At 46.3% G+C, this 15,711-nt stretch overlaps 1 protein-coding gene across 1 annotated transcript in view; it reads right to left on the bottom strand.

The window, feature by feature from the left end:
* The window catches only part of shank1 (SH3 and multiple ankyrin repeat domains 1), a 59,040-nt gene that overhangs the window by 13,875 nt on the left and 29,454 nt on the right, over window positions 1–15,711 (bottom strand). The window contains exons 9-15 of the mRNA XM_076751537.1: window positions 15,257–15,334; window positions 14,367–14,433; window positions 14,010–14,179; window positions 12,459–12,580; window positions 11,872–12,020; window positions 10,367–10,480; window positions 9,763–9,838 (exon numbers count right to left, since the gene is read on the bottom strand). Coding sequence (XP_076607652.1) covers window positions 9,763–9,838; window positions 10,367–10,480; window positions 11,872–12,020; window positions 12,459–12,580; window positions 14,010–14,179; window positions 14,367–14,433; window positions 15,257–15,334 — 776 coding nt within the window. The remainder of the gene's footprint in view (window positions 1–9,762; window positions 9,839–10,366; window positions 10,481–11,871; window positions 12,021–12,458; window positions 12,581–14,009; window positions 14,180–14,366; window positions 14,434–15,256; window positions 15,335–15,711) is intronic.

Raw genomic sequence — 15,711 nt, forward strand, 5'->3', positions numbered from 1 at the left:
ACTGCACAGACAGATGTGCCGACCTGGATGAATGCAACTACATACATTAACTCAAGCACAATTCTGAGGTACTCGCACTTGAGTATTTCCATTTTATGCAACTTTATATCGCTGCTCTGCTGAATTTCACATGGAAATTTTTCACAGCTGCAGTTGGAAAATTACTTTTCATATTAAGACATTACATTAAAAAAATATAAAATATGATGCATTGCTGAAGATTTAAGCAGTTCTCTCCACATTTGTGACTCCTCACAAAAAGCAGCGTCGACTGTCCTGATGATGATTTAATTTAAGGAACCGATCAAGGACCAAACGGATAAATGTCTTAATTCACAAAATACAGCAAATATTTGAAAACAGAAAAAAATGACACTTATATTGTGACCCTTTCGAGGGGGCCGACCCTCAGGTTGAGAACCACTGGACTAAACGACCTAATTCTGTATTGAGTAGCAGTGAAGTAGTAATAGTAGTAGTAGTAGTAGTAGTAGTAGTAGTAGTGCAGTAGCTCCACCTCGAGCAGCTACGAGCTGATAGTTGAAGTACGTTTTGCTGATTCTAATTCTTACTTAAATTGGTTTTTGAATACAAAACTTCTTCTATGGAATATTTTTACATTTTTCTGTAGGTATCTTCACACAAGTAGAAGATCTGGGCACTAATGCTGACAATGTAAAATGACAATGTTTAAATTCACACACTGTGACAGTGTGTAGCTACCAAAACGCACCAAGGTGTTACTTAAAATATCTGTTTTTTCCATTGCAGTAACAGGTTGCGTGTGTTGTCCTGGTCGCACGAGAGGCCGCGCACGCGAACGCTCGGCCGCTTCGGTTTAAAGCACTTCGGTGTGAAGGCCTCTTGTCTTGTTATGAATGGAAAGAGCGTCCAAGCAGCCGTTCAGTCAGTCAGTGAGTCACAGAGGTATATATACCATGTCAGCTGTAACGTACTGTAACCACATGCTGATAATCCCATCGTGCACCAAAATAGTCCCAGCCCACTCCATCTGTTCATCCCTCTCTCTCTCTCTTCACTGGCTTCTCTTCTCTTTTTTTTCGTTTCTCCATCCTAATGGCCCTGACGGCTCCATACCTCTCTCCATACTGGCTTCCTTCCCTTGTTCTCCAAACTTCTACTCATTTTTTCTTCTAATCACATTTCCGCCTAATGATCTTTTTCATTCAGCCTATTGAGTGCACGATGCTCTCCACAGGCTGTGAGCCTCTCTGTCTCTGCCAAAGCTCCGTCTCTTTGTTATTCTTGTCCTCTTCTGTTCATCTCTGCTGCCCAGCCCAACAGGGAACAGCTGAATAAATGAGCACATACTGTACATACAAACCTTAAGGTAGGGCAGAGTAGTGGAAGTACACTGGATTACGACTGGGATTTAGGTACAAAGTAATGCAAACACGCTCCATCCTGTAGCTGTTTGTGTGCACTGTCCCTGAAGGCAACACGAGCAACAAGTCACTCCATGAAAACTCAGCATGTGTGCAGACAACAAACATCTCCGCTGTGGAAACTTCAACAGCAGGCAGATCGTATTTTTGCACTCGTTTCCCCGCTGACGCTTTAGTTTCATGGACAGTAGTTCTGCCCAGTCTAAACATAATGAATTACTTGTCCAATATGACGTCTCCCAGATTTATGCAACCTTTATTTGAGGGACTGCATGATTAAATGCCTGAAAAACAACACCTGAACAACTATTACATCCATCAGCGGGGCCGATGATAAACTCTGAAGTAATGGACTTTCTTTATTCTAAACGAACGGCGCCTTTTAAGTGCCGTGTAACCAGCTTTATCAACTCATCAGAATGACAGAACGTTATGGGAGGTGATACCGACGAAGCACAGAATGCAGAACATGATCAAAACTTTGAGGCGCGCTGCGTCGATGCGCTCAGAGCCAACAGTCGCCGAGTACAAAGTGACACTCGCAAAGCCAAGTCATTCGCGATGTGAGCGAATAATTATGTCAGCTCCTCTACAAAGTCTCCTTCTCGTGAAGTCACTGGAAGATGTGTCGGATCATAACTGTCATGTTTATGTTGCACTGCTTATTCCTATACTGTGTTTGTGGTTGCGCACACATAGCAATTATCCCTTGACTCCCGTCCAACCAGCGCCTACAACCAACTCGGGCTTTGCTGTCGTCAAGGATGTCATCAACTTTCAGTGTCATTAGCTGTGCCCCAGTTCAGCGGCCGGACCCTCTGAAGTCTGAATTTCTAGACCGAACGCTCCTCCAAGTGCAGCTGAGAAATTCATCCTACATTTGCTGACAAGCAGTGCATCCTCAGAAGCTCCCATTGTCCCCAAATCCACTGGCCGCTGGTTAACCGTTGAGCGCAAGCCGGACATAAACTTCACTGTTTTGCTCTTGGTAGCAGCCTCGTGATGACAAACAGATCTTACATTAACACTATTTTCAAGGTGTTATAATGTGCTTGTTAATCTTGTGTGTCATTAAGCTTGTCCCCCTTCATCGCTCGTGAGCAGTTTCCTTGTGACAAACTTTGAAACTTGTTTTCTTTACAAGCTGACACCTGAACACACCATTAGCTTAGCTCTTTGTGAGGCTGCACCAGCTTATTCAGAGCGAAGAGCAGGTTCAGCCACTCCGGTTTGTGGACTCAGTGATAGTGCCACTCAGTATTAGAGATCCAATGTTGCCATCAGTATCTTAGATGCAAGCGAGTGAGCTGAACAATCCAGCACAGCGTACGATGTGTCTCACGCTGCATACGTAAAAAGCCGAGGCATTAAACAGGTTTGGCCAAGCAGGCTTCCACAGAGGTGTCAGAAAGAAACTGGAACTTGTCATGCATGCTGCATCGTTAAAACTCCCTCACCCTACGCTGTTTCCAATTTGTCGGCAGTCTCCCTCCCTCTCTCTCTCTCTCTCTCTCTCTCTCTCTCTCTCTTTCTCACACACACACACACACACACACACACACACACCGGTAAACACACAGAAACACGTCACACACAACACAGGACACGAGAACACATGCAATCCACCAGCCGACACAGGATGAGAAATTTCCCTGCCATACCTTGTGTTTTTGATGGACAGCAGCAAACGCAGCATCCATGCACACACACGCGCGCGCACACACACACACACACACACACACACAAACACAGGCATGCATGCACACAAACACGCAGTCAATCTGCACATCAGTAAAAGCGGCGAGCATCACTTGTGCCGGTGCAGCGTTGCTGGAGGACGTTTGTTCAGAGAGCGATTCAAAGCAGAGAGAAAGAAGACGAGAGACACACACACACACACACACACACACACACACACACACACGCACACACACACACACACATGTTCGCACAGAGAAACACAGAACGGCTGCACTGCTCATACACCGGGCTGTGCAGCAGCAGCAGCTCCCGTCCATCTTCACACACACACTCACTCACACACAGAATCAAATGCATCCGTCTGCAAGCATGCATTGCAACATCTGTCAATCCATCTAATCGATCCTGCCCTGCCATCCATGATGTCCACATGCATCCCTCCCTCTGCCCCCCCACCCCCCATCTCCCCCAGCAACTGGAGGGAGAGAGGGAGGGAGAGAGAGAGAGAGAGAGAGAGAGGGAGGGAGGGAGGGTAGGGGGGTATAAAAAAACCATGGCAGGTACCTGTAAATGAACCAGACGCTCCTATTCACAGGGCCAAGCGACGGCCAGGAAGAAGAGAGGGAGAGGGAGAGGGAGAGATCCTCCTCGCCGCATGCCCCCATCGCCATTTCCTCCCCTCCCTCTCCTCCTCCTCCTTCTCCTGCTCCTTCTCCTTCTCGTCTTCCAGCGAGACAGCAGCGAGCGCGAGCCGCGAGATAGGAGGAGGAGGAGGAGGAGAGGAAGAAGAGGAGGAGAGAGAGATGGAAGAAGGGAAAGGGAGAGGGCCGAGCTCTCCCAGCCCCTTCATACTTAAGACAGAGAGAGAGGAGGAATGGGAGAGAGAGAGATGGAGATGGTTCATTGTGACTGCGACACAGGGAGAGAGAGAGAGAGAGAGAGAGAGAGGGAGAGGGAGAGAGAGGGAGAGAGAAGAGGAGCAGGGGCAGAGGGAGGGGGAATAAGGTGGCTTAAAAAAAGGAGAGAGAGAAATGAGGTAATTTAGAGAGAAAGAGTGAGAGGTAATTGGGTTTGTTTTGCAGGGGGTTTCATGCACAAACACACGTGATCAACTCACACACAACCACCAACACCACTCGCTACTCTCTGCCTTCCTCTTTCTCCATCCTCCTCCTCATCCCTTTCTCCTCACCTCCTATGGTTTATATGTATAGTGTTCACTCTGCCCATCTGTCACTGTCATGATTTCCCATTCATAAAAACAGACGCCACTGAGATAAGTGTTTGCTATACAGTCCTGCCTGAAATAATTCATTCAAGGGGGATGATAGGAGGGTCCTGAAGTTTAAACGACTGAACAGGTATCTTCATCATGCTGTGACATAACGTTCAGAGATAAGTCCAATCGTTATCATGTGATATTACAAAGAAAAAAAGCTCGCAGAGGCTGATTTGCTCTTATTGGCACAAGAAATAATGTGACTTCGGACGCTTCTGGAGCCTCTGCTGCTGTCCTTCGCCTGCTGTTATTGACCCCACGTGCCTTTAAATCACACTTAACTAACCTCACCCACCCACTTTCTTTTCATGCTTTCTCTCCAACCTCTGACATGCACGCACACACACATGCACACACGCCATCTCCTCACATTTGCTGTAAACAAAGCATGAATGAGAGGGTAGAGCATGGGAAGGGGGTAGGAGGAGGAGGAGGAGGAGGAGACGCATCGACGCAGACAGGAAGAGGCGAGAGGACAGAGAAACAGCTGGCGGGTGAGTGGCGGAAGGAGGAAGAGGAGGAGGAGAAGGAGTGAGAGGGGGAGAGAGGTACAGATTCTCTCGAATTGGCACTCACATCATCTCTTAGTCAGAGCCTCCTTCCATGTATGTCGAAGCTGTCCTCCGTCGACTTGCCCTCCCTCCCTCCTTCCTTCCCTCGCTCCGTCTCTCCCTCTCTCTCTCTCTCTCTCCTGCCTCCCTCCCGCATTCGAGGACGATCACAGCTCTTGTCCCCTCTCCTCTCACATCTCTGCCTTTTTGTTTCCCTCCCTGCATATCAGGCTATACCGCTGTGATTCTGTGTACAGTGTGTGTGTGTGTCCGTGTGTGTGTGTGCATGCATGTGTGATGAGAGAGAGAGAGAGAGAGAGAGAGAGAGAGAGAGAGAGAGAGAGAGAGAGAGAGAGAGAGAGAGAGGGCATGAAAGAAAGAAAGAGAGAGAGGGGGGAGGGTACATGACAGCCAACAGAAGGTCCACATGATTGTGTATTTATGTGTATCTGCATGTCTGCCTAATGTGTGTATTACTATGTGTGTGTGTGTGTGCGTGTGTGTGTGCATCCATGTCTCTATCATATGATGGCCAAACCTGAACACACACTCTTTGAAATGTTGCTGTTCTTGCAGATTTCAGCCAAAAAGTCAAGCAAAGTGAAGTCATACGTGTTTGAAAAACATTAATACACCTTTACGTTACACATGCACAAGCCAGAGGCCGTGAACGCGTCTTACAGGACGCCACGGAGCGCCGCAGCAGCGTTGAGCAGGCGAGCTGCCTCTCCTCCAAACTCGCTCGTCCTCATTTGACCCACCGTTGGCCCAAAAATGATCTCATGTGGGCTGGGAGGAGCAGCAGCATGTACAGACTGTGTACTGTCACTGGTAACTCGGTCCGTCTGTGGCGATGACGCCGAGATTTGATGAGCTTTCATCTCATTTACTGACAACAGTGTTACAAGTGTTTTGTAAGCTAGTTCAAAGCTACATTTGCTGACAAAGTCAGCAAAAACAGCAAAGGTAGAAACACTTCTCTACAACTAACTGCTGTAAAATAATGGTGGTATTATGTGCATGTGGATTAGTTAAGCACATATAATTAGCTGAATAGCATACAGCAGTATTATGCTCATATGTTAATCAGAGGAGTCAGCGATACGCGCCGTATGTTGTTCATCGCAGGCGGTTATGCAAACTCAAAGATGAGGGAAGTTCTCACTCCAATGAACATTAAAATTAATTTACTGTAAATGCAATTTGCTTTTAAGCTTCGTGACTGGAGCAATTATGGAGGCAGAGAGAGCTCAACGCACCGTAACTTAAAAAAAATAAAACACAAGAAACTAAACAAATGAGAAGAAGGCGTTCACCAGTTCGACAACATGTGAGCGGCTGCAGCAACATTTAGCACAATCACAGCACCGAGCACACGAGCAGCACTCAGCTACGACGCAGCAGAGCTTTCTGCTGGTCACTGATGAACTCGCAGCATTTCTGTCTTTTCTGTCTTTTTCTGCATCAAAGTGCAGAAGACGTTTTCTTCTCTTGCTTGTTTTTCCTATTTGCATGTTTTTTCTTAGCTGGCAGTGCGCGGCGCCCTCTCGGCCACCGCAGGCTGATGACCTTTCATGAAAGGAGGTCGTCAGATTAATGACACATCCCATCCGAGACGCAAAGATTAATAGCTAAATTCCCACAGTAAGCAGGCGCTTTCCTTCTGTCATTAATTGGACGCCGTGCGCTACAGAACAGATCAGATTTATTAAAGATATTTTCAGATTTGATGAGCTTTGATTGCACAAATATTAAAGCACGTCTCTTCCTGACTGACGGACTGACCTGAATTTGGCAGTTGACGACCGTTATGCCATCATAAATTTACAAAAAGGAAAAGAAAAGACGGGACATGTCGATACAGTGAAACAAGGAGAGAAAGGTCTGATGGTTGGAGGAGGAGGAGCAGAAGGGAGGAGCCATGCAAAGTGGGTTCAGGACAAACAGGCTGAGGGATTAAAGACACATCTGAGGTGGAGGGACGAGGCAGACGGACGTAAAAGCTCTCCATTTGTTTGTCTTTGTCACTGCTGGGATTCGGCTACGAGATACACGAAGGAAGAAATAACTTCCTCCTCTTCTTATGAATGAAACGTTGAGAAAATGCTGGTAAAGCCTCACTTGATGTGGTCTGACCAATAGCTTGTGGTGGCTACTGTTAGCCACCGTTAGCGAACTTTAGGTCGACCCTGCTCTTTAATGGGAATGACTGACAAATTCAGCCTCATTCATGTTTCACACAATCAAATCCTTCTGTTGCTGATCTACCAGGGCCACATGGACGTCTGTGGTTTCAATCATCAGCGAGGGATTTCTCTATCACCCAAATAATTAATTAGTAACACTTGCTAATGAGCACTAAACACAAAGTACAGCTGAGGCTGAATGTTATTGGTTTTGCAAGTATTTAGTCATAAACCTCCTGCCCTGATGGCATTAGATAAAAAGTCAGGGGATCACCAACATCATTAGGATTCCTCTTGGAACCATAAATGTCTGTGCAAAATTTGGCAACAGCAGTCCATCCAATAGTTTTTGATATATTTCAGTCTGAACCAAAGTGGTGGACCCAGCGACCGGCGAACCGACTGACGTCCATAATGAAAAAGAATGTGGTCGTCACAGACAGCGTGAAGTTAAAACATGCACAGAGGGCATCCTTCTTCAACCTTTTCTAACCTGCTTTGGCCGCATGTCGCTCGCACTGAAAAAAAAAACAATGCACATGTCTCTTTTCACCCATTTGTAAACAAAGAACGCCTTTCTTCCTTCATCCGAGCCCTTCGTCCCCCTCTCCAACCCTCCTCTGCCTTCAGAGTGCCCTTCACTGTCTGACCTCCAGATGGAGACACCACAGGGGAGAGCGGGTGATAGAAAGAAAATTAAAAAGTACAGGGGGGTTAGTAATACAGTGATGAATAGAAAGCGAGGGAGGGATGCAGAAACGGTCAGGAGATGTGGCCAAATATAGAGGGTTGAAAGGAGGGATAGGTGAGATATTACATGTAGTGAAAAAGGCTGTGAAAGTAGGCCCGTGTGAGGGCGGCTCTGAGTCAGCCATGCCTGCCTGGCCAAACAAATAGTCTCGGGCTCCGTCTATGCTGCAGCACACGGCTTTAATTATCCATGATGTGTGTGTTAGCGTGTGTGTACAAACATATGTGTGTGAGTTTGCATGGCTGAGCGCGTCGCTTGCATGAAATGTCGCTGATGATGAAGAGCGCGTTAATAATAAATGATTACTGTGTGCATGTGCGGGAGAGAACCACAGCTACGGAGGGAGACTAAGAGAAATATGGAAGAGAAAGTTGAGGATGATGAGCGAGAGGATGAAGAGAGAGAGAGAGAGAGAGAGAGAGAGAGAGAGAGAGAGAGAGGGATTTGGTGTAAATAATACATGTGATTGATAATGGCTTTATTTCTATGTAAATAATTCTTTCTTTGCTCGGTCCAAGTCGCGGACGCTGAAATGAGTTTGCCTCAAAGCGACGCCGCGCTCGCCATGATGCAGATGCAAGGCATTAAAGGGAATGACATTATAGTAGGCCGAGTTAATGAGCAGGCGTCACACACTCAAAGTCAATACGGGAGAGTTTCCCCCGCTCGTGAGTCAACAGGTCACTTCCTCACGGTTTCAGCTGTGGGTTCTTGCTCAGGAGGCCCATCAGTTTTCTGGTGATGTTCCCGTGCTGATGGAGTCACGGTGGGTGGATGACTGTCTCAGCGCAAGAAGCATAATGACCTTCTATTAAAAGTCAAAGATCTCAGCTGCTGCATGAGGTTATTTATGGTTAGTCCCATGACGCAGTATTACATATGCATCAGTTCACACAGTTTGGTCATCAAGGGCAGCGATGATAACCGGGTCATTGTATAATTGTATAACGCAAAGAAATTTCAGACTTAGTCATCAGAGTGGTCTGAAAGCGCCTTCACCATCACAAGCAAGTTCAGCCCACCTAAAAACTGCAGCCTGGCAACGCGGCTTTGCAACTCAGAGCCAAAAGGCGGACACACAAAGGAGGGAACGTGCTCTAAAATCCAGATAGGACAAAAATCTGCCTGTCTGCCCAGGTTAACTTCAGCAGAGCCGGCGAGTCAAAACACAGCTGGTAAACCTGCGCCTCGAGGACGACTGCAGTATGAAAGCAGGCGGATCAGCCTCGAGACCCGAGGCAGTGAACCCTCACACATCGTCATCCTACCGCATGAATCACTCACAACGCATCGCATCACACAAGTCAAAGCGCCACTGGAACGTATGAATCACCGCATGAATCATCGGAATAGATGTATACAGTATGTCACCGTACAAACAAATCCCCCCCGCCACATGTGATGTGTTTCTAAACACTGGAGCAGAGGGGTCATGATGAAGAGGCTGTCAGTTTGATTTGCACCAGCTGAGAAGAAGGAAGGAAGCTGCTCTTTAGCAAGGCACTGATCTGGTCTCAGCTGAGGTGCTCTGTGGTAGAAACAGTCGTAGTCCTTCCCGACTCTTAGGTGGAGCAATCATCTGAATGTCACACTGCCCTCCTCTTCACCCGCTCTCCTAATGGGATGCTTTCAAGCTTGATTCTGGTCCTAATGTCACACCAAACGAGCTCTGAGGCATCCAAAAGCACCAAAGTGCCTCCTACCTCTCTGGCAGGTGAACTAACCACTCGAGTGCGACCTTACTCTCAATCAACCCCACCTCTAACCCTATGAGCTGAAGCAGGGCCCTTTGGTCACTTCTCGCCCCTGCAGCTCAGAGAATCTGTGCAGGTTTCTTCAGGTAAAACCGGCAGCTTCATCCAAAGACGCAGCGATCGGCGACTCTTACCTGGGAGCGTCGAAGCTGTCGTAGGATCCCACAGTGTAATGGCGGAACAGCCTTTTGGCTCGTTCTCCACGGCTCTCTGAAACACAAAATCCCAGCGACATCAGCACGGTGGCGCCTACGTTAAATCTATTTGCAAGGCCTTTATTTCACTGATCTGTTACTGGATTATTGTTACTATTGTGGAGCACCTGGTGCAGGTGATTTCTTTGTTGTGACATCTCATGTCTGGACGGTCAATATGAAGCTACAACCAGCAGCTGGTTAGCTTAGCTTAGCATAAACATAAAAGAAACTGAAACAGCTAGCTTGGTTCAGCGCAAAGGGGACGAAATGCACCCACCAGCAGGTCTGAAGCTCATTAATTAACAAGATACACCTTGTTTGTTTAGCATGTGGGACAAGTGAAGTGTAAACAGGACACATTGCGGTTCTATGGGGGGTTGTGTGCTGGACTATTTCCTGGCACGGAGCAGCGACTTCCTGTAGTTTGTCGTCACTGTGAGGTGTCCTGGCTAAAAGGTGTTTTTTCTTATTGAAGTGATGCAGGATGAGCCTGCTGTGCGTGTGTGTGTGTGTGTGTGTGTGTGTGACTGGTGGTGATCACCTGATCGGTTGTCTTGGCTTCGAAGCATCACTTCCTCCACGCAGTCGGAGGGGAACCAGCCTGTGCGACCCCTGACCGTCCCCTCCCAGTACCCGCCCTCGCCAACGCTCAGCACTGGAGGGGGCGCAGGAAAGAGCAGCGTGTCAGGAAAAGGCAACACAACACGCAGCAACACACACACACACACACACAGACAGACACCAATGAGAAATGAACACACACAAAAACCGACAACGTTACACGGACAGAAAAGAAATCATGTGGACACACACGGACATGCAAACCTCCTGCATACTCACCAAGACATACATACCTGGCAACACCTTAGACTCACTCACAAACACACACATATTCATACCTGCAGACATTGAATACAAACATATATAGAGACCTTACACTCACGTTAGGACAGGACCATTTTACAAACTCATCTGAAGACTCTTGGTCTGGGTGCTGATCTGTCCCTGAGGCCGAGACGTCCCTTTTACACCTGGTGTTAACATGCATCTGACTGTCAGACCAGCGTTTTCTCCAGAGACCCTTCAACTAACAGTTTGGCATTTTAGGAAATTCGCTTACGTCAGTTTACTGTTGTAACTGTCTGGAAAATATGAAGTTACAGCCAGCAGCTGGTTAGCTTAGCTTAGCTTAGCTTAGCTTAGCTTATCACAGTGACTGAAAACTGCTAGCCTGGCTCTGTCCAGAGAAATGTCAAACTTTTCTATCCAGCTTTGTGGAGGTCAGTCTGTAGTTTGGTGGGACTGCTCAACGTCTCCCGGCCTGATTGACTGTGTTAAAGTCGCTGGTAACGACTCTGCAGCCCAACACGCCGTTTTAGCCTCTTTTAGCCGATTTATTGTTTTGGTTTGATCAAGTTTTACCGGATCTTTAAGGAGAGTGAAGATTGCTCAGGTGGGTTTAAATAAAACTGTGATGGGATGCTGATGTGGCATCCTCTGCCCTGTGTCTGCTGGATGCATGAGAGCCATAGCACCTTAAAACTGGGTTTAACTGGGCTGAGTCTGAGATGGATGATAGACGAGCTGCGTTGTTATGATCACTGGGTACGTGTTTGCCAGCGTGGTGACGGCTGATGCCAGGTAGGTAAACTCAATGTTCTTGTGATGGAGCATCTCGCTCTGCGTCCAAAATACTTCATCAGTTAACTAAATGGTGTTAGCTTAAATGCTGCTAATTAAATCTTAACTCTGAGATTGTTAAACCCCTGCAGTTAGCAGATTATATATTACAAGGAACTCTTTGGGGTTGTGACAAAGCCCCAAACAGAGAGGGACAACTGGACATGTGACCTACCGTTCCATGTGCACCTTTGAAGGGTTTCTGTAATGTTCCTCCACACACCTCATGAAGCTCCCGTCATGTTAGTACCAGGTGTAAACATCATCACTAACAATGACTTCCACCCAGACAGACGCTCACGTGGATGACAGTATTATGCTCCAGCACACACACATAAACACAGTGAGAATCGTGAATACACTGACCTTTGACCCTGTCTCCCTTAGTGAAGCTGACTTCTCGCTCTCCCTGGGCGGTGTGCGACCGAGTGGCTACAAAGACTCGTCCTGGGACGGCGCTGTACAGGCGTCTCCGCTGGCCTGCAGTCTGTGCAACTGTGCTGGCAGGAGCAGGTCTGGGTGGGAGGGGGCATAAGGTGGGGAGGGAGAAAGGGTCAGGTAAACTGAGGACTTCACCTGTCCAGGGTTCTCTGCTATGGCGCACTTCGGTGCTTTAATTCACAACCTTTGTAGCTCTGCACATTCACTCATTCAACACATGCTGAATTATCAGAAGTGAACAAAACACGTTTTGATTCAGAAAAATCTTCTTCTTCTACGTTAGTGCAGATCTTCAGAGAAACCAACCCAACGAAAGCATTGCTCCCTGGAAAGTTATCTAAGGAAGCCCATTTAAGACTAAAACCTAAACCACTTTTACCTTTAAGGCCTTTATTCACTTTGAAACTATGAAGGACTCTTTTAGGACCTACAACAAGCTTCACCAAGCCTTAATGAACTCACAGTATTCAGCATTTAGAAAGAGGGAAAGCAGAGCAGCGTCTTGTTCTCACCCCTGTCTCCGACTCTGCCGGCTCCGGTCCTCCTTGTCCCCGATCCTCCCTCTGGACGGGGAGCGCGTCCTCGCTCCTCGGGGACTGCTGGAGCTCCGCAGGGTTCCTGTATGCTTGTAGCCCTGTGAGAGACGAGAGGATATGAATGACATGATGAACGTATATTTATGATAATCTCACATTGATATTCTGTGATTTCGCATTCGTCTGTTTTTGTTTAAAGTTTGTAATAATTTCAACCCGTCACTTTGATTCACAGTCACACTAACCTCAGTGCATTTCATATTCTTCTTTTTCTACTATTTTACCATCTACTGTATCTAAAAACTCTAAAAAAAAAACTCTCCAAATGTGCTTTAATGAGCCTGTAATGTTCATCAATGTTTACATTAATCAAACACAAATGTAATAAAGTGCATGTGCTGTAAATGTCTCATAACTGATGTAGTTTTATTACATGTTGTGTGTTTATGTTTATGATTTATTTCCTGCTACATTGAACATAACAACTAAAATACAAGAACATGCAAACGATGAACTGCTGCGCTGGCAGTATTAATTCATTAATTTATTTTTTGTCGTTACGGAGAGCACGAGTTAATTATTTTGCCATCTTGACAAAACCAGCTTTGTTATCTCAAGACGACGAGATAATCAACACGTTATCATCACTAATTAAAAGAAAACAAAAGGTTGTTTCCTGTTATCACTGATGTTTATTAGAGCGCAGGGGAGCCGGGCCGAGCGTAGGAACTGGTTTAAACTGTCTTATATACCATTCAAACACCCTCAGATGAAGGTGGTTTCTTGTGACGAGACAGTTGTCACATTCTGTTTTATGTATGTTTCACAAAGCGTCCAAACTTTTTTGCAATCACGGTTGTAAGTTCATTTCTGCATGTAAGCTTGTTCCTTATAATAATTAGCCATGACGTAAATACGCTCATATCAAACCAGCAGGGAAAACATCCTCACGAGTTCAGAAAAAGTTCACGTTTCGCTTTGAAACTTTCTCAGACGAGTGTGTGCATGTCAGGGGCCACTCTCATGGCTCTTATCAAGTCGTTCTCTCATTGTAAATTATCTCATTATCTCGAGAAATCAGCCGTTTGTTGTCTTGAGATAACGAAATAATTAACTTGAGATCTCGTGATAACGGCATTGAAACAAGTCATTTCAGCCGTATGGATGGCCTGTGCGAGGCTGCTGCAGTGAGCGCTGCTCCCCCGCAGAGGTTGATAAAGGTCATCCATTAACTGTATAATGTCCCTTCAAATGTCATCATCTGTGCATGAGGGTGCAGCTGCTCAAACCTCCACCCGTGTAGTGGAAATATTCATTATCTGGCCAATCAGAATGAATGAATGTACCCTCAGCTCTTCTCTTACTGGAAGAATCAAACATCTAAAAGTGGAGAACTCAACAGACCCAAATCACAAGGTCATCAGGCAAGTCTGGAGGCACTGAACATCACCGCAGTGCAGACTTGTATCACGTCCACTGGTTGCTGCTGTGTATCAGTGCACTTTGTTTAGCTTCCCTGTGCTTCACCTGCACGGAGACGATGTTGGTCCCCGGGGCGTTGGGCACGGCCATCCAGTCCGGCAGGTTCATGCTGCTGTCGCTGTTGGCCCGGAGGAAGGGGTGAGGGTGGGGGATCGCCAGCGTCCGGGCGCTCTCCCGCCTCTGGGGGGCGTACTTTGGAGACTCCACAAAGGGAACTGGGAGGTGAGGGGAGAGAAAAAGGCGAGCGCACAACATCAGATTTGCCACCACATCACACTTTAATCTGCTATATTCTATTTCTCCTTTTATTTTCTGATCAAAGGGCGAATTTCCCTTGTGAGGATCTGATGTTTCATTCTAGATTAGTAAAAATAACCTGCAGGACGTTACACATCGACTTACCCACATCTGTGTCCCGGTGGTTTTTGATAATTTCTCCCAGCTCGAAGTGACCCGACATAACAGCCACCTGATAAAAACACACAGAGACACACACATTGGAACAAAGTGTTTACTATTTCTGCTGTAATTACAGCAGGTCGCTTTACGGCGCTTTCACTGAGGCATTATTCCTCTGTGTTTTCTAAATGACACCATTGTGTTGCTGCTCTAAACTTGCCCCTCTAATGGGCAAATTTACAAGCGATGGAAACCAGACCCGCAGACCCAGAGTCATATTTAGCAGAAACTCTCAGCTCACACTCCCCTGATGCAGGAAAGATGGATGATCTGCACACTGTAATAGTTTCACGGATTACTTTCTTAATTTTGTGCGTGCGCTTTGTTTAGGTTCAGTTTTGATGTTTTCTTCTGTAATTATAATCCTGCTTCGACGTAATGTTCCAGCTCAGCGCTCGTGAAGATCCATCCGGTGTGCAGAACGTCAGAAACGTGCCAGTGCTTTCACGTAGGAACTTATTTGTTTATTCTTTCCACTACTGCACAAATGCTTTTGACCTTTCTTTTACACAAACTACACAGGTCAGCACACAATCCAGAAAACTTTAAAGCTCTCTCCCTGTTGTCTCCTTTCTTGTTCTCTCACACAAACACACACAAACAAACATAACAGATTGCCTCAGCTGGCTTTTTCTGCACTGACAGAGTTAATGTATCCATATTAAGGGGTCACATGCAATCCTGCCACCTGGGACCTCTGTGTGCATCGCAGCACAATGATGGTTTAAAGTGAAATTAGGCCCTGGCACTTTCTGCTACGTTAACTTAATAAGACACTAAACCATACAACCACCCAACACGCATAATTACCCAGCCAGGCACTCAGCCATTACCTGAAAGGGGGTCTGCCCACTGTTGTTCTTGGTGTCTTTCTTTGCTCCCCGGTAGAGCAGAATTCGTGCACAGCTTTCCTGCAACAAACAGAGTTGATTAATGTACATTAAACATAAAATATATCACTACTTAATGTCGAAATGCATGTAATTTGTTCACACGTGTGCACCGGCTTTAGAAAGAAAGCGCTATCCTCTGAAGCTCTTACTAGTTTGGCAAATTTCAAACCTGTTTGTGGACAAAAAGTTTATAATATACAATATTATTCCCATATTGAGGCAGACTGTGGTTTGTCATGTTGAGCAACATAAATAAAACTGACTTTTCATACTTGATTTCATCATATTTTAATTGGAATTTAAGAATTCGGGTGTTTTCAGGTTCTGGATGCTGAACCTAAAGGGCAAATCACTTATTTAGTAAAGTTAAAGAGCATTTATGTGGCTTTGACCTT

This window comes from Chaetodon auriga, chromosome 16, assembly GCF_051107435.1.
Source record: "Chaetodon auriga isolate fChaAug3 chromosome 16, fChaAug3.hap1, whole genome shotgun sequence".
Classification (NCBI taxonomy): domain Eukaryota; kingdom Metazoa; phylum Chordata; class Actinopteri; order Chaetodontiformes; family Chaetodontidae; genus Chaetodon; species Chaetodon auriga.